Genomic DNA, 23,830 nt, shown 5'->3' on the forward strand with positions numbered 1-23,830 from the left:
CATGCAGCCATAGGACCTGGGCATCCAGCTGTTGAGTTGACCATGAAGTCCTCTGTATACCAAAGTATTCTGGAGTCAGATGTGAGGCTGAAACAACAGAATGGCTGAAAAAGAAAAGATTCAGTGATGGCCCAGTGCTCATGCTGCGGTGGGACCTTTAGAAAGCTGTGCATAAACACATGCCTGCAAATACTAGGAACAAAACTGTTCAAAGGTCAGGTAAGGGACATTTCATGGGTTAAATGTAGCATTTAAACAAGTTAGGGGAAGTTACTCTGACACGGTAAAACGCTCCTGATTTGATTTTTCTGGGTAAATGTTTAAGAAAGAATAAGAGTCCACCTTCATAATGCATGAAGGCATACCGTGCTCCAACATCTGCCAGTGTAATTTACATGCTGCAGCTGAAAAATGGAGAGAGGAAAGACGATTCACTGACACAGCAGAGAAGTGCTGTTCCCTTTCTCATTGGTGAGCCTGTGGGGAAGAATGTGAGAGAAGAAAGCAGGAAAGAGGAAAAGGTGAAGGAAAAAGTCAGAGTGGGACAGATCGATCAGGGCCAAGACAACAGGTCTGCTCTCAGAGACAGAACGACTGTTCTCCATCCTCAAAGGGGACAGAAATATGCAGAGAGAAGAAACAAAGAGCCAAAGACAACTAGTTAGCAGAGCTAGTGAAGCTGCCTTTTCTTCAGCAAACAACTATTTTATGTAATAGAACAATAAATGGCATTGCCTAAAAGTAATCTTTACACTAGGCACAGTCTTTCCCAGGACAGATATTACATAAGTGAACACATAAAGAGAAAAGCAGTGACATGGTTTGCTTTCCTTTCCCATGATGATAGCATCGGTCCCTTTTTGCCACAGGCAAGAAAACAGAGGATCAGCAGACTGAGAATAATCCTCTCTAAGAACAACAGCCTCTTCTTTTAGCTGCACCAACTGTGTTTAATATTAGCCATATGAATAAATCCAACCTTTTTGAGCATGCACCTTCTCGCCGGCATGTATAATTTAAAGGAGCCACAGTGCCTTTCAGCTCTCATTGACCTTTCACCTTTACACAAGCCTGCTAAAGGGAAGCAGCCCAGTTAACATCAGGACCTGAGAAGGATTGCAGAGGTAGAAGGCTTTTAAATTAACTTTGGGTTCATCCTATAGGTTGTATATAAACGATGGATGTGAACTCCATAGGTTTGTAATCCCTAATATTACTGTTTCCTGTCATGTTGGTTTTTGGAGCCAGAGACGAGTACATGTGGATACAGGGCAGAGTGCTACGATGTCGGCTAGTGCCAGCATGCTAGGTCACCTTTAGCGATGACCAATCTGGTGCAATGGAAAGATGCTAGTTTTTCAAGTTTCAGGTAAAACACTGATTAAATGCTACAATTTTACTCAATAAGAGTGAAGCAAAAACTTCGTAGATGCTGTGTACCACAAATTAAGGCAGATATTTGTCATATAATTATATTAAAATACCCTAAACAGAAAAAAACACCAATGAACCTGAGTTATTGGAGCAACAAGCTGTGCCCTAGTAGTATTTAAATGAAACCCTCTGTACAGTTGGTATGAGATGGGAAACTCTCCATAGATACACTCATAGTCTAACACGAACAATTATTTTTGTAATTGTATGGCTATAAATTCGGGCATCTAAACATGGGAGCCAACGGACTCATTTTTTGGAGCCGGCCTCCAGTGGTCACTCCAGGAATTGCAGTTTTTGGCACTTGCCTCAAGCTTACAAATATCTTAAACAGTCCAAGTACAAACAAACAGTTTGCCGTTCTTAAACCCACTTCTTTATATTAGATGTATTTTATGTCTTTTCTCTTTTTGAGCCTTTTTAATTGACTTCGCAATAACAGATTGTAGTTCACAGTTTTTCAGCCTCCAGCAGTTTCAGAGAAGTTTTGCCTCTGAAGCTAGAATAAACTCAGAATTGAATCAGCTGGTGAGCAGCAATTTTCTGTGGTGCTGTATTCTTTAATATTCCATGTAGGTTTACACTGCAGGTCCGGTCTTTCCCTCAGGCAGGTCTTGGTTGGTAAAATACAGGAAACACCTATTGCTGAGAAGGAAAACTGATGGTTTTGTTGTTCGCTCTTATTAATAAAGCTTGTTTGAATGCATGTGTGTCAGTAAGCATAGCAAGGAGATACACATAAAACATTAGAGAAATCTGTTTGTGTCGTGTGTCTGAAACACAGTAAGCGATATATTGGATTTTCAAATCAACAAATATTGGTGATGCCAAAGATCCTGACAAAGTTTCCAAATGTGATCTTTTGAAAGTGAGACTGCTCTCTCAAAAGATCACTATATTCAAATCTCTAAGATGCCAGCGGCTTTGTTAGAATAGCAGTATTCAGCACTCCAAGTATGACAGAGAGTTGGTCCATCTTATATAACGGTAGCTCAGTGAATGTGGAGTCCTGAGCTGTTTTCGGCTGGGTGACTTCACATTATACACACACACATGCAGACTAGGCATGGACAGTAGTAGTCGTGACAGTTTTTTACATGTGGTTTCACATTTGGAAAATCTGTATATGTTTTTCTCTAAAGAGCTTTAGCCTTGCTGCAAGCACATCTGCAAGCCACTTTGCAACCCACCTCCAGGTGGAGGTGGGTTGACAACTTTCATGCAGTTTTTGTCTTAGTCATATCGTTTGTCCTTGATACCTGCTCTGTTTTGTGCTCGGATGTTGCTCCTCCTTTCCCAGAACTGTTTTGACTACAGTAGTCCTGACTGTAGTAGCCCTTTATGTAGTCTGACAGTAAAAATGCTGAATTATTAATGCCTCATCATGTGTCGCTATGAGTGTAGACTCTGCTGAACCGACTTATTTTTCATTGTCACTTTCCTGAATGCTGTTGGAGATCCTTAATGTTGTTTTCAGATAGCTTTTCCCCCCCAATATTCATTATGACAAATTTTCAGCCCAAATTCTGGACACAAAAGGCCTCAGTTCACTCACAATTTTGCTGCTGATGCTCAACATACTAGCAAGGAGGCAGGCCAACCAATTTGTTTAGATGTAAATGGAAAAACACATTTATTCTTTTTTCTTTTTTTGCATGCATGTTGAAGAAAAACTGCTCTTTTGATTTCTTCTATTTTTGGTTAATAGTCCTGTAAATCGTGATCCATGAGTTAAAGCAGTAGACATGTGGCAGTACAAGCGTTAAGTGTTTGGTGGTTCCTTTTTTTGTTACCTTTCCAAAACCCCTAGCATGCTAGCATGTTCATCTAGCTATGACATTCTCGTATGACATGCCTGGTAACAAATCCAAGAGTTGCTTTTTGTGTGTTTCCTTTTCATAGTCTTCCTCTTTATCCAGTGAAAAATGTGGCAAATTTGGTTACCTATTGTACCTTAAAATCCTGTAGTTACTTGTTTTTGTTAAACATGGATAGAATCACGAATATACTATAAACTGACAGCAGATGTGTTCTGATCATTTCCAGTCCTGTATTCGGGGTTTCATTGTTTGATGGGACCTCATAGGTGAACCTTTACCCTTTAAAAGCATTGCATGGTCTTTTCTAGGGATGGGTACCGGTGTCCGGTGCCATGATGGCACCGGTTCTGACATAAACGGTAGTAACCAGACCGAAAAGCAGCGCACATTTCGGTGCTTTATTTCGGTGCTTTTTTTCCCTGAGCTGTGATACACTTCTAGCCAATCATTTTACGTTTCCGAGGATAGTAGGCGGGTCCAGGTATGTACGTTCTTTTAGAGCAGAGCTACAGATTAAAAATGTCCAAGGCGAAGCGGTCAAAAGTCTGGCTGTACTTCACAGCAAAATATGCAAACTCAGCAGCAACAAGTGCTTTAAGCTGATACTGTGATACTGTCAAAGGAGGTAACACCTCGAATCCGATGAAACACCTGGCGACGCATAGCGTTTTTTTTAAAAGCCCAGAAATGCGCCGTATTTGATAGCTTGCTGCCAGACCTCACACCGAGCGCATCTACTGCGGGTGTGGTGCCAGTTATCAGACCCGGAGTTAGCAACATCCCCCAAAAACCCGAAGAGGAGAGTCCTGGCCCCTAGCCCTGCCAGTGTAGCAGAAATGATGAGGATGATGATGCAGCAGCAGCCGTTCTTCTCTGCGTGAGTCGCTTAATGTTGTTCGTGTGTAATTTACGTTGAGTAGGCTAACCACGTTATTACATTAATGCATGTAAGGTGAACTAGCAAACATCATCATAGCTACATGCGGCTGTCCTCTTGTTTGATGGCAGATACTCCCTTCACCCTGGACAAAAAGGCTAAAATGACCAAAGAAAAAGTGGAAAACAGCTAAACATGAGAGGTTTTTGGACAAAGTTTATGTTTTTTCCATTGATTAAGCACTGCTTCCAGCCAAGAGTGATACCATATATGCCCCATAGCTGCAGAAAAGGCTAACATTGTTATCTTTTTACAAAAAAACAGCTGAACATGAGAGGTTTTTGGACCAATTTTGTGTTCTCCATTCTTTAAGCACCGGTTTGAGCACCGTTTGAGCACCGGCACAGTTTCAAAAGTACCGGTTTGGCACCGGTATCGGATAAAACCTAAACGATACCCATCCCTAGTCTTTTCTTTTGGAGCACTTGGGCTTGTTCACCATTTAAATTAATTTTTTTTAAGTCTACTTGTGTAGATAGTAACCTCAACATTCCTGAGTCTAGTTGATGTAAATGTCAACAACTGAAGATGCTCACAACTGGCTTTTTCAGCACATTGTTGTTCGGTCATCAAGTAAGAAATCCGATTTTGTGTTTTTAAACAGCTTATGGAGCTAACGTTAGCTTAATCGACAAGCTAGCTGTAATAAAGAAACTAGAGCTTGAGGCAACGGGTGTCCAGCTAATAAGAAAGAGCAGTATATAGCAGGCCCCCAAAAAGTTGATTCTGTTCATCTGGACTAAAGTTTTAAAAAAATGTAAAACGGATGAACAGAATAACTTTCCTGACCTGGATGACTGAGCGCGCGTCAAGATATATCCAGATGGCGTTTTCCTATAACTTTGGTCTGTCTCAAAGACTTTGTTCTTTTATGGGGAGAAGCCGGTGATTGTTCAGTGTTTATCAGGAAAATTTTAAAAAGTGAGCTTTATGCGTTTTCTCTGGCCTCTTTGAACTTTTTGAACTTCACCATACTTTAGTATTTATGTAAGTTAGCGGAAATATATCAGGTTTTATTGTCCACACACACACACACACACACACACACACACACACACACACACACACACACACACACACACACACAGGATGTACATTGTGCCTTTGAAAGCTCCTGTATTTAAAAAAAAAAAAGTGAATTCCTGCATTTAAGTGGCCAGAAATAGCCTGTTAGGAAATCAATGTTCCTCTCCCAGTGGTGCTGGGAGCTGTCTCCCCTACAATAGAGGGACTGTCCTGTTTCCTGCACCCTAGAGGGGGTGTGCGTGTGTGTTTGTGGAAAGAGCAAAAATGTGAGAGAGAAAGAAGGGAGCGTGCAAGCTCATCCTTGCTGTGCCTCAGTTCTGCACCATCAGCTAATAAGAGACATAAAAACAAAGGGCAGAAAATGAAAAATAATGAGGTTGAAAGTAGCAGTTGTGCTTGTAGATTTAGTGCAGCATTAAACTTGTATGCATGCGTGTGGATGTGCATGTGTGTGCCTGCATGTGCTGCACCCCTGCAGCTGAGCTACACCCCGCCACAGCATGTATGGATCTGCATCTGTTATTTCAAGCCAGTAATTGTGTATCTGTGTGTGTTTACAATGAACTTGACCTAAATCTGGACGTTCCACAGTGCCATCGCCACAATAGTTGGTTTGAATTCTCCTGTTGGGAAGACTCATGTTGTGTGTTTTGAAACCAGATGTGATGAGTGTGCGATGGACTAACCGGCTGAGAGGAACTGTGTTCCTCGGCTAGCAACTTGTGACTGTCAGGTTTTAAGCCTCTAAGCATTTCCTGATTTATCCCCTGTGATTGACTGTGATTGTGACAAAAATACACAAAATGAACTCAGTGGTTTGTTCAGTGTGGCTTGAAACCAGTGAATGGGCCCACAAAGTTCACACCATATCAAGACTTTTTGCCAGCCAAGGAGTCGCCCCCTGCTGGCCCTTAAAAACAATGCAAGTTTAAGGTACTCCCTCATTGTCTCTGCAACATGAGGATCGTTCCGCTCATTAGGGAGGCAAAACTATTAAAACGTGATTTTATTATTTTATTTCAGCTTTCTATTTGTCAGTCTGGGGCAGCAAAGACAAACAGTGTAGATTTGAAACCGCTCAATTTTCAATAGAAAGATTTCTAGCATAGCATCATAGCTTCAGTTTGTACTTTTATAGTAAAACCCTGCACATAATTATAATAACTCATAACCGAGCCTGGTTTCATGCTGTATAGTTCATATCCTCAGTATTATCTGTACTTTATATGCCATGAGCAGGGGAGATCTGACATTCCAGTCTATGCTGCACACTTTTCCTAGTCGGGCTTGGTTATCTCCTGCACAGATTTAATGCACAGTCCTTATTGCAGCTACACCGTGTGGATTCAAATGTGCTGTGTTGAAATGTAAAAAAAGTCAGAAGCCAAGAACCTGCATCTCATGCTGAACATAACATCCAGTTCTGCTGATTTCCAACTTCTCATTTTTATTTTTGGACTCTATTAGAGTAGCTTTGCATGAGTCACCATTTAAAATAATCCTTATTTGTTTTATAGTGGGACCTGGGAGCCTTTATAGTTCATCCTCTGTCTGAAACAAGCAGTTTTGGCTTTTTAAGGCCGTCCTCTCTTAAAGGCATCTTTCTTCTCATTGGCTACCCGTTGTGACTTCGGAGTGACGTCTTTTATATGTCATTTTTGGGCGTCCAATCTTGGTCCACTGGAGGGGTTGTCGTGGACGTCTTATACATTTAAGACGTTGTTTTTATGCTGCTTCTCTAGATTCTGTAGTCCCGTGGTTCCAACATGTCCTCCACCCTCTGGAAACATGATAAACAGTTACATGTGAAGGATGTCTGCAGACCCATATGGAAAAGATATATATAAATCTTATAAAGTTTGTATCTGTCTTGTGTGAAACTTGTATGAAAAGCATACAAGAGTAAAAACAGATATAAGATCCCTTGAAAAATTATGTAAATGAAACTTGTATGTTTTGGATACTTACTAAAACAATATATGAAAGTAATGAGAAAGTGGCCACTTTCATGAGTAAATCATAGAAGTTTTTACTGTTTGTCACATTACCTAAATTCACACACATGAGCGAGCATGCTCTGAATGGTGTAAATATTTAGAATGACAGACACGTAGGGTGCTGTCACCATGGGGGGCTGGACTCGAAGTAATGGCACTCTTTCATGCAAACAGCAGGTGAGGAAATGTGATGGCAGTTTGCCTCATAATGAGATCTTTGCTTCCGTTTGGTGGAAATGAGTGAGGGGAAAAGTGGAAAATGCTGTTTCTGGCTTCAGGAATGAATGAACCGTTCCTCTAGAGCACAATATTGTTGCAATCATAAACGTTAAATATTGCTCATAACAAGGTACTGATGGGCTTTTGCTATCATATTTGAGGGCTGCAAAAATCCACTCATGCTCCCTCTTTTTGTCTTTCAGAGCTCCTCGGGTCTGCAAAGAAAGTGAATGTCAACTTCCAGGATACAGATGGGTGAGTTACCCTCCTTTTCTTCTTCCATATATCATGTCTCCATCCCATCTGTACCCATCCCAGGCCAGCTTCCCCCCTCCTTTCTCCTGCTTAACAGCATCCCGAAGCAGCATTATCATAGTGCTTTTACTTCTCTCTTTACAGTATTAAAAGCTGGGGGATTAGCCCATATACCACTCAGCTCAGAATGTCGTGTTTATTTATGCGTGTGAGAGTATTAAAGGCATGATATTAGGTATTACATCTAAGCACTTTCACCTCTTTGCTCCCATTTTGTCATTGAAAGCATCGCGTGCGCCCAGTACGCGGCTACGGGCCCGTCGGCTCTCATTGGGGAGCCGCCACTTGAAATCCACCAGACGATGGTAAAACAAAACTGCAAACAGAACTGTGGCCCACTTCCATGCAATCTGGTGTGTTATGTAACGGAACAATTTGGAGAGACAGACTTTTGTTTCTTTGACAAAAGGCTGGGGAGACATAAAAAAGGGATTCTCAGTGTGAAAAATCAGGTGATTTGTTGTCTGCAGGCTACAACTGGCGAGAAATCAAAGTGAGTGGCAGCTCACACAGACAGGTGGAGGAAAGGAGGGCCAAAAAAAAAGTCAGGGGTTGATATGGCCGTCATTAAACAGGCTGTGGAGACGACTTACATCACTTTAACGCAATCTAGTGGAAATGCAGTGCAATGATGTTGTTGTTTTTCCCCGTGTTTCACATATGGATCATATTGCAGTCTGAAGGTTAACGCTAAACTCATCGTGCAGTTTATTTTCAGTCGTCCTTGGTTGGTTTGTGGCTGTTTCTTCTGCGAGTATTTCAAAGAGAAATGAAGCCGTGGCTGATCTGGGATTCTGGCTCAGCATAATGTGACAGAAGTGAAGTCTGTTTCAAAAATGCTTCTCATCGTTTTCATAAACTTAATGGTATTTCTTTCATTTGATTTTATAGACCTGATATTACATGTTTGATCTTTAAGTATGTTTTAGCGTCAGTGTGTAAAAGGTGCTTTAGAGTAATGACAACTTAATGTGTTAAAAATTGAAAGTTAAATAGATAAAACTGATAAAATTTCACTTCAATCAAAAGTCAGGGTTCTCCTGGGAACACATAAAACTTTAAAAGTGATTTTATGCTCTATGTCTCACCACAGTTTAATACCAGAGGTCTACAGAGAGGTCTGGTACCTGTTTGCATCCTGATATGATTTGTAAAACTCTACAAACATGGTTTTAGTTTGTCATTATGGGTTATTGTTCTGAAGTTGAAGGGAAAAGAATCCAAGTCATTTGGTACCGGGCCGCAAGAGTTGAGGCTCGGGTGTGAAATTTATGGTTTTCAGGGTTTTCATCCCGTGTTGTAGTTGTGTGTCTTATTTTGAAATAAATATTTACGTGTTACCATAGCGACCAGAGAGTATTAAGGGGCAGAGAGGAGGACGTTACTCTCAATGTTGTTGGCGCATTTCAGGAGGACGCTGCTAATAAAGTTACACAATTACACCATGGATTCGTGTTTATTATTACATGTACAATATACCACAGTTTTTGTCTTGGTCGTATCATTTTTTTTGTGTTTTATTTATCTGCGACATCTTAAAGGCCGGTCCGTGAAATATTGTCTGACATTAAACCGGTCTGTGGCACAAAAAAGGTCGGGGACCGCTGATATACGGGATCACATTTATGGTGCAGTAACCTGTAAACAGCAGAGGGCTTAGATTCTGCATCAAATGCTACCAATTTCAGTGCTCTTGCAGGCTTCTTAAACCCTTCAGCAGACTGTTTCAGACTGTTCTTGCTTCATCCGGTTGTTCAGTGATGACGCGACGAATCCTACTTCCGGGTCTAAAGTAGTCTGTGTTTAATATGGCTTTTGTGTTGTTAACATGTTTAATGTTTTGTATTTTCTTCTATTTGATCTCAAAAAGCTCCTGAAACAGTCAGTGATCACTGTTGACCTCCCTCGGCTTTTATTACCGCTAATCATTTATTTAAGCTCAGTTTTTAAAACCTTAGGATGTAACTACAGCCCAGCCCATGCAGCAGTATATGAATGACTAACCTCGTATTGTGGATGGATTATCTCAGTTGTTCTCCAGGCTGAAGTTTGGTCCTTTTACAGCATCCTGCCATGCGATTACATTTGTTCCTGACCACCGAGAACACTCACGGTAACTTTTATCGAGTGGAAAAAAAAGTTAGCTTGTTTATATTATGCTAACATAGCTGTGTCGCTAGCGGTCACGTAGCACATCATTATATACCAGCTAGCCCAACTTCAGTAACCCTACAAACGTCACTGCTGTTTAGTTTTCTGTCTTCATTTATGCTGGAAGTGATAACAGAGCTGTACGTTTTAATTTGTTTCCAAAACCCCGCAGTCAGGACATGCTATATTGTCTTTAGATAGAAGCTAGCGAGCTAGCGAGCTAACTCCCTGCTAACTTCTAACTCCGTTAAATGTCATAAATTCCGTTTTCATGGATGTTAAACTCAATTGTTACACCTGGTAGAGCAGAACGCTGATCATTTTATTAAAGATGAAAGACTTTAGACAGTTTTTCAACTCTCAGTAATGCCATAGTGATCATTTGATAAATGGACCTGCAGCGGAGTTTAGACCCAGACACGGCTAGTGACGTCAGACTTAACGACCGGATAGTGTCAAGAATGCTATGGAGCAAGACAAACTGCATTTAGGCACTCATCTAGAAGAAATTCTCCAGACCTTCTTAGGCAGAACAGATTATGAGAGAACTATTTTTCTTCATCCGGATCAGTCATAGGACAGAGGGTGTTTCGTACTGTTCAGGCTGTGCAGCCCCTTGAGGCAAGCCTGTGATCTGACATATTGAGCTATACAAATAAAGCTGACTTGACCCGTCACCCTTTATAAACATGCCAAAGGACCTATCCAACAATGACATGTACATTGCAGTGAAATAACTAAAACCATGCAAAAATAAAAAGGAAGCAACATTTTTATCAGATATATCTGTGCAGTTGTCTTATAAAAATCACTTATACTCAAGTTTTCCATTCAAGCCTGGTTATGTGAAACAAAATACTGACTTTAACTAGTTTGATTACAATAAATTTTCTCCTGTACGTTTGTTACAGGAGTACAATGTAAAATGCTGAATTTAATGGAATATGGTTAAATGAAAATTACTTGATTAATATACATTCAGTTTATAACAAGCACATTTTCCTTAAAGATTAGCTGCATGAATAAATAAACAATTGCTTTAAGGCAGACATTCGTCAAATGAGTGTCCCAAACGGCATACTGTAAATCCCCTGCTAGCACCTTTTTGCACTTCACAACAATCAATGATGGTAAAAAAAACCCACAGCGTCATCTGAAACACACTTCCAAGAAAACAACAAAGGAGAGACGTTATGATATTCTTTCTATGTCTTCTCTTTGTTGTGTTACAGTTATGTTTGAGTTGGGTTTAATGAGGGTTGTAAAGGATTGTGCCGAGGTGGAAATGCAGCCTGCAGGTGCATGTTATTGGGCCGTCAGAATGCGACGGCCATGAAACGATCAGTAAATCAACTTTAAATTCTCCCGGTGACTCACTTCACCCTCATTCACATGCTAGCTCTCTATTCCTCCTTTCTAATATGCACCCTCGCCTGTGAATCATATCCAACAATTCTTGTGTTACTAACAGAACCACAAAAAAACGTAGCCGACCCCTGATGGGAATCAAGAAATTGATAGAAAATTAGCCAAGCTAGCGAGGCTGCTGCAGGAGTGTCTTCGATGTGCATTCTTTCAGATGCATGAACTGCTAACTAAAGTTAGGTTATATCTCTCAGTGCATCCCAACGTGTTACTCTTGGTGGAAATGAGGTGGAACACTTGCATGGATCTAGATAATTCTGGACTGTATTTGAGAGCCACTTAGTCATTTTTAAATAAAACAATGCTTCCTAAACCAAAACAGGAAACTACATTTTTACATTGAGCCCTACTCCCTGTGATTAACACTCTTCTCATAGAGCTGAGAGGATTGTACTACCAGAAAGCAACATTGCAGAGATTGAGGATAGCTAAGTATCCTGGAATCCCACAGGCAAATGGTAATCAGGAAGAGGCCGCTGGGAAAGCTGCAACCACCAAATGCCAACAGGGTGTAAGGGAATGCCTGAAGAGTCTGTTGAATGGGAAGAACAAGATCAGGACAATTAGCACCTATGCCCTGCTGGTGGTTAGATACCCTCTGGGATGAAAGGGTGGCCAAAGGAGGAGATGGACCAATGACATCAAGACAAGGAAGCACCTGACCATGCATGGAGGGTTTTATTCCAAGTCCAGCATCCTGAGACTGTAGCGGAAGGAAGGAGGCCAAAGACTGGTGAGTGTCACAACCACTATCCAACATAAAACAATAAAGGTCCATGTGTACATCAGGAAGATGGCCATAAGTGATTGTGTGCTTCGTGAATACTTCAGGCAGCAGAAACCAGAGGAAAGACAGGAGTAAGAAGGGGAGCCATCATGGAAGAAATGCATGGAATAGCAGCTGATATCGATAAATAATATCAGCGGCTGGACTGAAAGACAGCACAGAAGCACTAATCACAGCAGCACAGGAACAAGCTCCTAGCACAAGATCCATAGAGGCTGGGTTTTGTCTGTGCAAGCGCAGGCTGTGTAAAGATGCCCCTGAGACAACCCAGCACATAACAGCAGGGTGCAAGATGCCAGCAGGCAGGGCATACATGGAACGCCATAACCAAGTGGCCGGCATAGTGTACAGGAACATCTGTGCCGAGTATGGCCTGGAAGTCCCGAGGTCAAACTGGGAGACGCTCCCCAGGGTGGTCAAGAATGACTGATCTAAGATCCTGTGAAATTTCCAGATATATATGGACAAACTAGTGATTGCTAACTAGCTAGAGAACATCTGAGCACTCAGGGCAGTGACCCCCAACCTTGGCAAGTGGCTCCAACTGATTCCAGGAACGACATCTGAGATCTCTGTCCAGAAGATTGTTGTCCTTGGAAGGGTGCAGGACCCTCTTGCTCCCAGCCCTTTGGTCGACGACCTGAGCTCGAACGATAAAGACTGGTCCGCATGGTGAGTGGGGAATTAACCTTCATGTATCCAGAGTACGTGGACCGATCGACCTTCTTATTTAAGTGATCTCTTGGGTATTTGTATTCTTGTACCATTTCCACCATGCCCTAACCTTGTGGAAAGAGGAGCAGTAGGAGTCCTGAATCTGTGGACTCCAACAGCAACCTAATTTTGCTTGTGGTTACATTTTTCCCCAAATGGCTCCAACGCCTGACCAACCAGTAAGTAAGACCACCCACAAGAGAGGCAGGGACTAACTTCTGAATACCAAAACTATGCGGTTTAAACAGTGGATCTCCAAGCATTTTTTCCTTTGTGTGCCACTCCTCTAGATTAGTTCTGGGCTGGAATCGTTTGCACATTGCAACTATAACCCAGCTCATTTTTGACTGATGCTGTAACAGAATCGCTTTGACTTCGCTGTACTTGTTTTAATTGATGTACACGACAATTCATCAGCATGTACTACTGTAAAAGAAAAAGAAATTAAACAGTTTAGCTCAAAAGACAAAGTGGACAAAAATGTAAATGCATGAGTGAACTTTAATTAAGTTAGAATGCAAGTATAAATATCAGCATTTGTACCAGGAGTTCCCACGAATCCTGAGCGCGCTTGTTTTTTGCTTCTCCTTCCACGGTGGTCCGTCTTTTTTCCGTCAGTCTGGCTCACTCACTGTCACTTCATCCATGATTGTCTACTTAATGCAGCAGGAAACAAGAGAAGATAGAAATGCAAATTCCTTGGAGCTCGACTCATGCCAGCTTCAGCTGGTGAGGATGATTTAAACTGAGCTAAAAAAGACTGCGAAGCGTGCGAAACACAGTGGCCTCTGCAAAGATAAAGATGAAGAGCAATCCTTGCAGAGCAGCGTTCCCACTCTGAGTGAAACTAAACAGTTTAATCTAATTAGTGTGTTATTGCCTGTTTGCCCCCTAATTCCTCTCACAGTAATGAGTACGGGTGATGCTAACACGGCTGGTATGAGGCGCAAATAACTCATGAATATTGTTTCTGAGAGAAATGTATGGGTCAGGATAAATATTGCACGTAATGAGTCTGCATAAACTGATTCACTTTAGATTCATTTGCTCCTCTTGGCAGCGGCTCGAAGACTCCTAATGAACTGCAAAAGAAGAAAGAAGAAGCTCGTGTCATAGCTGGCAACTTTCATCGTCAGTGCATGTGTACAAAACAACGTTTCCAGAGTGAAAATGGAGGCTGGTGTTGCACTGTGATGCTCGTCACTAGTTTGGTTATTTTTAGATATTTTGAAAACGGAGGAAATGAGAAATTAGAGCAAAGGCTTTTCACATGTGTACGATTGACACAAGCGACCTGACAACAACAAACCACTTACCGAGGATGAAGATTCCTCTTTATAAAGCCTGACAAGGAGATGTCCACTGAGACATGAGAGGACATTACAGAAGAGCTGCCATTATGTATTCACTGTAGTGGGTGTGTTTGTGCACGCGTAGAGGTTTGCTGTTGGAAAGTATCACAGAGGACGGAGGCTTTTCTGGAAATAAACACACTGAACATGCTACTTAAAGATATAAGGCCTAAAAACGCTACGATGAATTGGCTTTATTTACTTGGAGCTGGAACTAGAACAAGTCAAATCAATACAAATGATTTAACCAAAAAGAGGTTAAATAATTTTATATGGAAGGACGAGCGCAGTATGCACCACCGGCAGGCAGAGGTGGCACCTTTGGTGCAAAAATACTATTTTATACTTGTCAAACTCTTATCTTTGGCATATTTAAAGCTTCATACAACGCGGTTAACAAATGACAACGTTTCACAGGTTAGAATTAAATGTCAATCATATTGATTTAACTTGTGTAATACTCTTGATATTTATAACTGAGTGATCTGTATATATTAGTGCTGTTTCTTAAATTTGTAAACTGGTATATATGTATTATTTAATTAGTTTAATCTGTTACTGTTACTGTCTTGGAGCAACTGTAACCAACATGTTAGGCAAGCTCCTCCTTTATTTCATTTTCACCTTTGTTGTCAAAGTCAGGTTAAACATCTGAGACGTGGTTAACAGGTAATCACATGCACTCAGTGTCACAGGGAGTGGTTTCACTGGTAAAAGAGGAGAATTGGGTTGGGTGGGTTTGCAGGATATCTAGAGCGAGCGGCCAGGTGAGTGTCCGGTGGAGAAGCTGGGCCGTGGATCACAGAAGACACAGGTAGACGGTCAGGTGAAGAATGGCGGCTCGAGCTGGTCCTTAAATACTGGCTCCGATGGTGATGATGATGATGATGATGACCTGCAGGTAAGATGAGCAAGAGCAGGAAAAAGGAACTCCGCCTAAGGAGGGAAACACCTGGATTTAGAGGCAGGAATGGAAAAACATTCCCCACGAAGTAGCAGCCAGCCTGGACCATGACCGACAAGAGCTAATAATTTCTCTGTACATAAAAAGGTAGGCTCGAAGGCAATTAAATGAATTGTGTGTGTGTGTGTGTGTGTGTGTGTGTGTGTGTGTGTGTTTCAGGAGGTAACCTACAGTGAGAGTTAGTAAAACTAAAGGTTTAACATGTCGAGCTTGTTTGGACATGTACACATAAACTAAGCACACGAGCAAACAGAGTTTATTTGTACAGGACTGGTTATTTAGAGAATAGCAGCTCTTTTCAGGTCAGGTCCATGGTGAACTGTACCACATTGGGAAGCAGCCACACGTTTTTCTCCCCTACTTTTAACTGGGTTGTGACCTAACCAGTGTGTGTGTGTGACTGTCATCTGTCAGCTAAGCCTGCTGCAATATTAATAGCCCACAGTGGGCCCACAACAGCACAGGTCCACTGGAAATTCTTCTCAGTCCTTGTAATTATGACAACGACAACGATTTCATTGCCCACAGCAGGCAGAGGAGCTGTTATAGAAGCAGCTCGTTGCCCAGTGGCTCGTTATTGTAGCTGCTGGTGGTTTTAGATTATTTGTGAATCTTCAGGAGCTGAAAATGAAGTAATCAGAGTATTAAAACAGCACATTCTTCTATTGAGAGGGATCACTATCTGTGTATGTGCTGAGCAATGACATTCTTACTTTGAGGACAACACGCAAACAATAAATGCAATAAATAACTAAACTAAAAGAATAAAAAGCATAAATAAACAAAGCCGGTATTATGTACAGAAGGGTGTGCGCGGTGCGTTTAATGGCCTGAAAAAAGTAGGAGAAACGAAAGGACCCACACTTTCTGTACAGGCAACGTGACAGACATTGATTAGTAGACAACAGAGACACAGGGCGGCGTGATATGTGAGCCAGGAGCTGGCAACAACACACGCACACACATTAACAGGTTTACATGCGGTTTGTCATAGACGCAGCTCGTCTGAACTGCGCGCCAGCAGACGGGAGAGACGAGTGACGAGACAGACTGGCGTCCTTCCTTTCTTCTCTCTCCTCAGTCCAGTGTGTGATTGTTGGAGCGGCGTGCTTCTCGGGAAAGCTTGACAGGCATAAGAAATGTCTCATTACTGAAAATGGGTCAACCCGTGTGTGTGTGTGTGTCTGTGTGTGTCTGTGTGTGTCTGTGTGTGTGTGTGTGTGTGCGCGACAGGTGAAAAGGGCCGGTACGAGGCTCGCAGCAAAACTGCATGAACAGACTGTGTGTGCTTACAGGGCAGAGGAGTTATAAAGCTGATTTGGAGTAAAGGCATAAAAATGAAGAGAAGGAGGGAAAGAGACGCGTTCGTGAGGCTCATAGGAGAAAAATAAACAAACAGGCAGCAGGTGAAAACCCGAGATATTAAAGTGGCCTCCCTGGTGTCTGACATGGATGTAGGATATGGATTCAAGAACAGCGTGCAGTGTTGTCTTTGAGAGCGGGTTGTGGCTTGTGTTGTATTTGTCTTTAGCTGCTAGTGTTTTAAAGGGACACTCCAGCAGGATTTAGCCGTGTGGTAAATACAGAGCTGCAAACACATTACAAAATGTCAGTGTTGTATTTGGAAAGCATGTTTGGAGCCAGACCACACACAGAACTTTATTCAGCGTTGCAGTGTCGTTACATCGATTTTTTGGACAACCTTTGTCTTTACACATTTACAGACCGAGCATCAGGATCTCAAAACCGCAAAAACCTTTCAAAAGAGAGAGAAGTACGACTTTGTGCTAATCTAAGATAACATATCAGAGAATGCAGAATAAATTGAAATGTTTGGAACGTGTTTGGTATTTCCAAATATCTCCCTTTGTTTCCATGTCTATAAGCACACCATCACTACTCAAAGACAGACAGGTGCCTCCATAGTATGAAGAGTGTAGCATAACTGGGTGCACAGTCGTTGCTGGAGGACTTTGGGGCTCAGGAACTGGAAGCAAAAGATGGAAACAGTGGAGAAAAAGAGTTCAAAGAGATGAGGCAGCGAGGAACACCCTGGAGAGGAAGGATGAGGCTGCAGAGAGACGACGTATCAGCTGCTGAGAGTGAGACAGACGAGGGTTTGGTTTAAATGAGGAAGAATAACAGGAGAAGTGTATGAATATTTCATGGAAGGTTTTACTAGAGTACTTGCCAAAACCAAGGGCTTCCCTCCCCCTAAACATACACCCCACTGACACAGTCTTGAGACCCACACACACACAGACACACACATTTCCTTCCGGCTCAGCCTATTGCAGCATTATGTAAGACTATCCTTTTTTAACCCTGCAGTTAAACACGAATGGAAGAAGACGAGTCGCTGCGGAGATGCAGAGGATGATGACACAGCTTGTTGTCGATGCACACGCCTCACACGGCCACATCCAGAAAGCTTGTCTTTAAAAAGATGTGAATTTCCAGTTTTGTTTCCTTTTTTTGTTGTTGTTTTTTTGTTGTTTTTTTTGGCTTGTCCCGTTTGGCTCTTTTGCATCAGAATTGTTGTCTAAAGGCAAAGAAAGATGCCCAACGGATTTACTTTACCAAACTGACCATCCCAGCCTTGCCATAATGGTCCATTTGATTCACCTTTTATTGTTTATTTTATTTTCACTTACTGAATACGGGACAGACTTGACTGGGGGAAAGAAGGGGAGAAAGAAAGAGGGAAAGAGAAACAGCTGAGAAGAGGGACGGGGGAGAAGGGCAAAAGACAAAAACCAACAGAACGGGCAGAGAAAAAAAATGCATATATCAATCACCTGGATCACCTGCTGAGAAAGAAAAAAGAAAACAAGCAGAAGAGAACAAGAGTAATAGAATAAACAACATCACAATGATAAATGGGAATATGACAGTAAATACTAAATATTAAACATTATTGTGCAGCACATAAGATCAACAGAACACAGTGTGCTTTGAGGTAGGAGCCAAAAAGGGTGTAGTTTGTGGGTGTGATCACCCGTGTGTACACCTGTGAGCATGGACGCGCTTGTTTTTTGTTTTTTAAAAGGTTCCTTCATGTAATGATCTGCTAGAGGTCAGTTTTGTTTCCTGTTTCCTGTCCTTTGTTCTGTCTACAGACGACTGTCGTCACTTTGGTTTTTGTGTTATTTCAGTGGTGCTGCTTTCCTTTAGTCCCCAGCTTCAACCTCATAATTTGCATTTACATTTATGATTTCTTTCTGCGACATCATTAAATGCGATACACCCACAAACAAATCTCCAACTACGAGACGAGTTCTTGTGGAGGAAGATGTAAGAGTGACAGACGTGTGCACAAACCTGTAGACAGAAAATGTTCCTTTGTTTTCTTTTTGTTTTGTTAATGATTTCACAGGTGCACCTTGTGTGTATTGTTATTTGGCCTTTTTAATGGTGATATATTGCATCATTTATCCAGACTGAGGTCAAGGACACCCCATAGAGCCGGGAGAGCTGAAAACATGAGGACCCATTGATTTGTGTTATCAGGCAGAGAACGCTGCTTTTACTTTTCTCCTGAACAGAAAAAAACAGACACATTTTAATAGAAAAAGAGCATCTTTAAAACAAATGAGAGGATGTAGTCTGTTACATAATTACCAGTCAGTGAAGCGCCAACTGGAGGTAAAACTCTGGAATCTGGAAATGCTTTATATTGTTATTGGAGTCTCTCTCAGCCCTTTTTATTCACATGTAAGTGCGCATACGTTGCAACTGAAGGGAGATGTGGACGTGCACAAGTTGCTACACGTCAGCTGAATAAAGTGCTATGCAAGTGCTAGAAGCTAACATTGAAGCTACACGAGTGGCTTTGCTGTGCAGATGGATTATTGGCAAATATTAAACCATTCAAATTAATTTTGGGATCACATGATGTGTTAATGTGAATGGTCACACAGACCAACTGTTTATAAATTACCTCTCGAATTCAATTAAAAAATGGGGAAAAAAGTTGCTGTAAACGTTGCGTCATTCTGCAATCAGTCTACGATTAAATGGGTCAAACGGGCAAATAACTGTGATAAATGGTTCATATTTAACAGAGATTCACATTTAATTATTACATTTGCACTCAGCAACCCTCCTGTTCTATAGGAATACAACCAAAATACAACCAGCTGGAGGCCAGAGTGTGTGTGGTGGGTCCCGCAGTAGAAATGCTCCTCAGCATGAACCAATCAAACTCGAATCACAACCTCTTCACAGGTGCTTCTCGTAAATTCCTGCTTAAAATACTTTGAATCTTTCACGAGTTAGCTGAAGCTGTCGGATGAATGTGAAGAAACAATCCCTCCGTGTCCAAAACATGTATGATTTCAGCTGCCAGGTATAGTTCAATCAGTTCAGTCTTTTGAGGAAATAGCAAGTGGTTCATCGCACGTCAGAAAACCTGTGAACTCAGCCACTGGTAAAACACCGCCCACTGATGATTTAACAAATCAAGGTTACTAAATGTACTAAACATTTGAAGTAAGCACAAAATAAGGAGGCATTCAAAATATCTCCTTGTGTCTTGTGCACAATGCTGTATGTATTTATATACGTATGAGTCAATCAGATAATGTGCAGATTTCTCAGCTTTCTGTGTGCATGCTCTGATCGGTCACTTCCTGCCAGATTCCTGGTCACCAACACGGTGGTGTCAGACATGTTTAACACCCGCGGTGTAAAACATGCTTAAGCAGAGGTTAACGAACGGCTCCGTTCAGGTCACTTTTCTTTGGATCTTTTTTTCTCATGACCTTTTTAGTCCAGTCCAATAAAAGTTGGACTGTTTCTATCCAATAAAAGTTAAATATTATTTATTATATTTGTGTGTGTGTTTGAAATTTCATGTGGCTGCATTTTAACAGGAGACACGCTCGCTACCTCGGCTTCACGATTTGTCACGGTAACTGCAGACGCTCCTCGAGCTCGACTGTGACAGTGTTTGACAGCCAGGAGCAAATCAGGCAGAGGAGCGAGGACACACATGTCACAGCAGATCTGAGTCAGATAGAAGGTGTGCATGTTAGGAAGGCTCAGAAACAGGCTGTTTTATCCCTGCTTTCATTTACGTTTGCCTGTCGTCTCCTCCTCAGACGCTCTCTTGGGCTGATACATCAAGGCTGACGTATCGGTCTCATCTGCTTGCTTTTTATCCTTGTGCACAGTCACCGCGTCCTTTCCTTGATGAAATACTTCTCCTCCTGTGACTGTATCCCACCATCTTATCTCTGCTGCTGCGCTGGAGTTTGTAGCTCTGCAGCAGATACAGCTGTAGTCTAATCAGCTGCTATTAAATCTATTTGTCACGCCAAGCCTCGCCGTTTATCAGTGACCTGTGTGTGTGTGTGTGCTACAGGTTTTCTCCGCTGCATCATGCTGCCCTTAATGGGAACCTGGAGCTCATCTCTCTGCTGCTGGAGTCACAGGCTGCTGTCGACATCAGAGACCAGAAAGGTAAAGAAACACATGATGATGTACTGCAGCTGAGCGTGCGATGGACACGTCCTGTGTTTACGCGCTGTGGGTCTGCAGGTATGCGGCCGCTGCACTACGCAGCCTGGCAGGGGAAGGCAGAGCCCATGAAGATGCTGCTGAAGTCGGGTTCGTCTGTCAACGGCCAATCAGACGAAGGACAAATTCCTCTCCACTTGTCAGCACAGCACGGCCACTACGATGTGGTGAGTATCATGTAGTTTTACCAAAGAAGCAAACGCTGCACGAGAGCAGCACAGGAGGAAGATGCTAATCTCAATATTATTTGCGTAACATATTGTGGCCATTAGTTATTCTGCACTAGTCAGCTGAGCATGGCCAGCAGGATGTGGTGAGGGAGAGTTTTTTAAAAAGCACCAAAGACATCTGTCTGCACAAACTAACTGAGTGAAGAACAGAGGAGAGAAAAGTCACAGAGGTGAAATAAACGGCAGTTGTTTCGAGGAGCATGTCTACTGCTTTAAATGGGCTGGAGTCACACATGCTTTTATATATCGGCACAATTAGCAGTAAATGTAAACAAACTACTAAATCTGTACTTAAGCAGCCTTAGCAGAGAAACAACAGTCAAATATAGCAGATCAACTGCAGCAGGTAACATGCAGCTGGCTGCACAGCTGGAGACGCGCTGCTGCTACTTGATTAAATATCTGTGATTATAGAGGGTAACAAACTGGACTGAAGCTTTACTCTGCAGCCGCTCTCCATGTGGAAGTTCAAATACAAAAAGTTACAGAAACTGACTACAGATGAAAAATGAATCATTTATAATCCAACAAAGCAAACTGAAAGCATTCAGGAGACATTTAAAAACACAGACACTAGAGGCTTCAGCCCACAGTATCGTTCTCATTTGTTCATTTTAAGCTGCAAAGAAAGGAAAACATAATGAACTCCTTGCTGTGGTGCAGCCTCGCTCTCAGCATTTACTGAATTCTTCTTTTTTCTTAACAAACATCGTCAGCTGTAAACATTTATAGCCTACGAAGTCAAACTGACCTGTGTCTGAATGTCAGAAGGCCGTCCCTTTAACAGACCCATGCAGCCTTCAGTGTGTTGAAACCTTATCTTATTGTTCTGCACACTTTATCCAGTGTAACGAGAGAGCAGAACATTTTTATAGTATTTTTATGCAGCATAATGTAGAATGGAGTCTCTAACATGTGAGGCGTCACATTCTGGGATTGTGCTGTGCCTTCCATCGATGCTGTTTTATGTTTTTGTTCCATTATGAAATCCCGAGGGCGTTACGTAATGGATGAGTTATTTACTGTATTACAAATTAAATGGAAAAGCTGACAGTAGTGCTGTTGTGCTGCAGGGGACGTGGGCTGGCACGGTTTGTGCCCACTTGGCTCCTCACATGGACGGGTCATTTCACATCAGAGATCAAATGTGATGAAACATTTCCAAAAATGAAAGTCAAAATTAAAAGTGCCTCGAAGTGAACATCTTAAATCTGAGCATCTTACATTGGGCATCTGATCTCTGATTGGTTTAGACCACGATATGGGCCTGATGTGTGTCTGTTGTTGACCACACAGACTTTCAGAGTTGCAGACCTTTCTTTACTTGAACAGCTGGTCGCACCGGTGCGACCTGGGATTTCTTTTAGTCGCACCATTGAGAAATGTGGTCGCACTCTCGAGCCCTGTGCTGGAAACAAGTTTGTGTTGTCATAGAGTTTGTCCTGCAGAGCAGGTCTCAACCCGACTGAGTGCGCCACAAACTTTATTCACAATCGCTGGTAAGACTTCGCCATCATCACAACACCAAACTGGGAAGTATGGTATTCATCCCTGCAGATCATTTACAAAATCTTGGACAATATGTGCTGAAGCAGGTTGAAGCTGTTCGGGCGGCTCCTTGCTGAGACACTGATCCTTCCTTTAATTTGCTTTGCAAACGATCTAGTTTCCAAGCTGGCGAACGCACCTTTACACTCCTTACTCTTTTGTTCCTGTGGCGTGGATCGAGTAAACGTTCGATGCTACCTTCAGAGCTTTTCAAATTAAGAGTTTTGCTTTGTAGAGGATCATGGGAAATGGTGTTTGTCAGAAGCCTGTTAAAATGTAACTTCTGAAAAAACCCTCAGTATTAAAGTCAAAGGAGCTTGCAAAGAAAAGCGTCTGGACTTCTTTAAGTTGCTTGAAGACGTTTCACCTCTCATCCGAGAAGCTTCTTCAGTTCTAAGGTCAAATGGTGGAGAGTCCCAGATATAAACCTAGTGGGAGTGACCCCCTCAGTATTAAAATTGTTTATTTAAAAAAAGAAAAGCCTACAAAAATCTGTGTCATAAGAGAAACAGCTCAGTATTGAAAAGCGCTCTGATTCTACGTCTTCATCTCTGTTTTGTGAGAGGCTGTCTTCTCACATTGTGATCCTTGTGATACTCGTGCCCTTTTCTTTGCCCTTTGAGCGTATGGATTTTTGTCTCATGTGTCTGTGTGCCCCGTCTCCAGTCTGAGATGCTGCTGCAGCACCAGTCCAACCCGTGCATCGTGGATAACGCAGGGAAAACCCCTCTGGACCTGGCCTGTGAGTTCGGCAGAGTTGGGGTAAGAACCTACGGTTTCAATCAGTATTCGTCAACAAGAGTGCAACAATGTGTTGCTTATCTTCTCTTTGTTTATGTGTGTGTAAGGTGGTCCAGTTGTTGCTGTCTAGTAACATGTGCGCTGCTTTGCTGGAGCCCAAAAAAGGAGACACGACCGACCCTAATGGGACGTCTCCGCTGCATCTAGCTGCTAAGAATGGACACATAGACATCATCAGGTACACACACACACACACACACACACACACACACACACACACACACACACACACACACACACATCTAATGATAAACTGGCTTTAAATGTCCTCCTCAGACTGCTGATCAAACAGATGTGTAACACAGCAGGGGAACTGTATAATCCAACACAGGCAAAGAATAATGGAGCAAATGGCAGAGAGTCACTGCTGATGCATCAGTCCTAAATACACTGCAGAGATCTGGAGACAGCTGATGGCACTCCAAATCCACGCTGCACTTTATCACGCTAAATATTCAGTCATTATAAGCTCATCTCAGCATGGATCTGTGTTTTATTCATTTATTTTTTTGCAAGCGTGCATCGCGGCAAAAAGACTCCCGTTGCCTTGGTGATGGCAGCGTTTAGCACAGAGCCTGAAAAGATCGCCG

General features: G+C 42.2%; 1 protein-coding gene across 6 annotated transcripts in view; it reads left to right on the plus strand.

Annotated features, from left to right (window-relative positions):
- Positions 1–23,830, plus strand: part of caskin1 (CASK interacting protein 1) — a 120,255-nt gene that overhangs the window by 57,514 nt on the left and 38,911 nt on the right. For all 6 annotated transcript variants that reach the window (XM_085270065.1, XM_085270066.1, XM_085270068.1 and 3 more), the window contains exons 2-6: positions 7,637–7,688; positions 20,507–20,604; positions 20,683–20,828; positions 23,106–23,201; positions 23,288–23,418. In XM_085270065.1, coding sequence (XP_085126191.1) covers positions 7,637–7,688; positions 20,507–20,604; positions 20,683–20,828; positions 23,106–23,201; positions 23,288–23,418 — 523 coding nt within the window. The remainder of the gene's footprint in view (positions 1–7,636; positions 7,689–20,506; positions 20,605–20,682; positions 20,829–23,105; positions 23,202–23,287; positions 23,419–23,830) is intronic.

This window comes from Mchenga conophoros, linkage group LG4 (assembly GCF_057382185.1).
Source record: "Mchenga conophoros isolate Kocher_MC1m ecotype Shallow Benthic linkage group LG4, M_conophoros_male_GT1.1, whole genome shotgun sequence".
In the NCBI taxonomy this organism is placed as follows: domain Eukaryota; kingdom Metazoa; phylum Chordata; class Actinopteri; order Cichliformes; family Cichlidae; genus Mchenga; species Mchenga conophoros.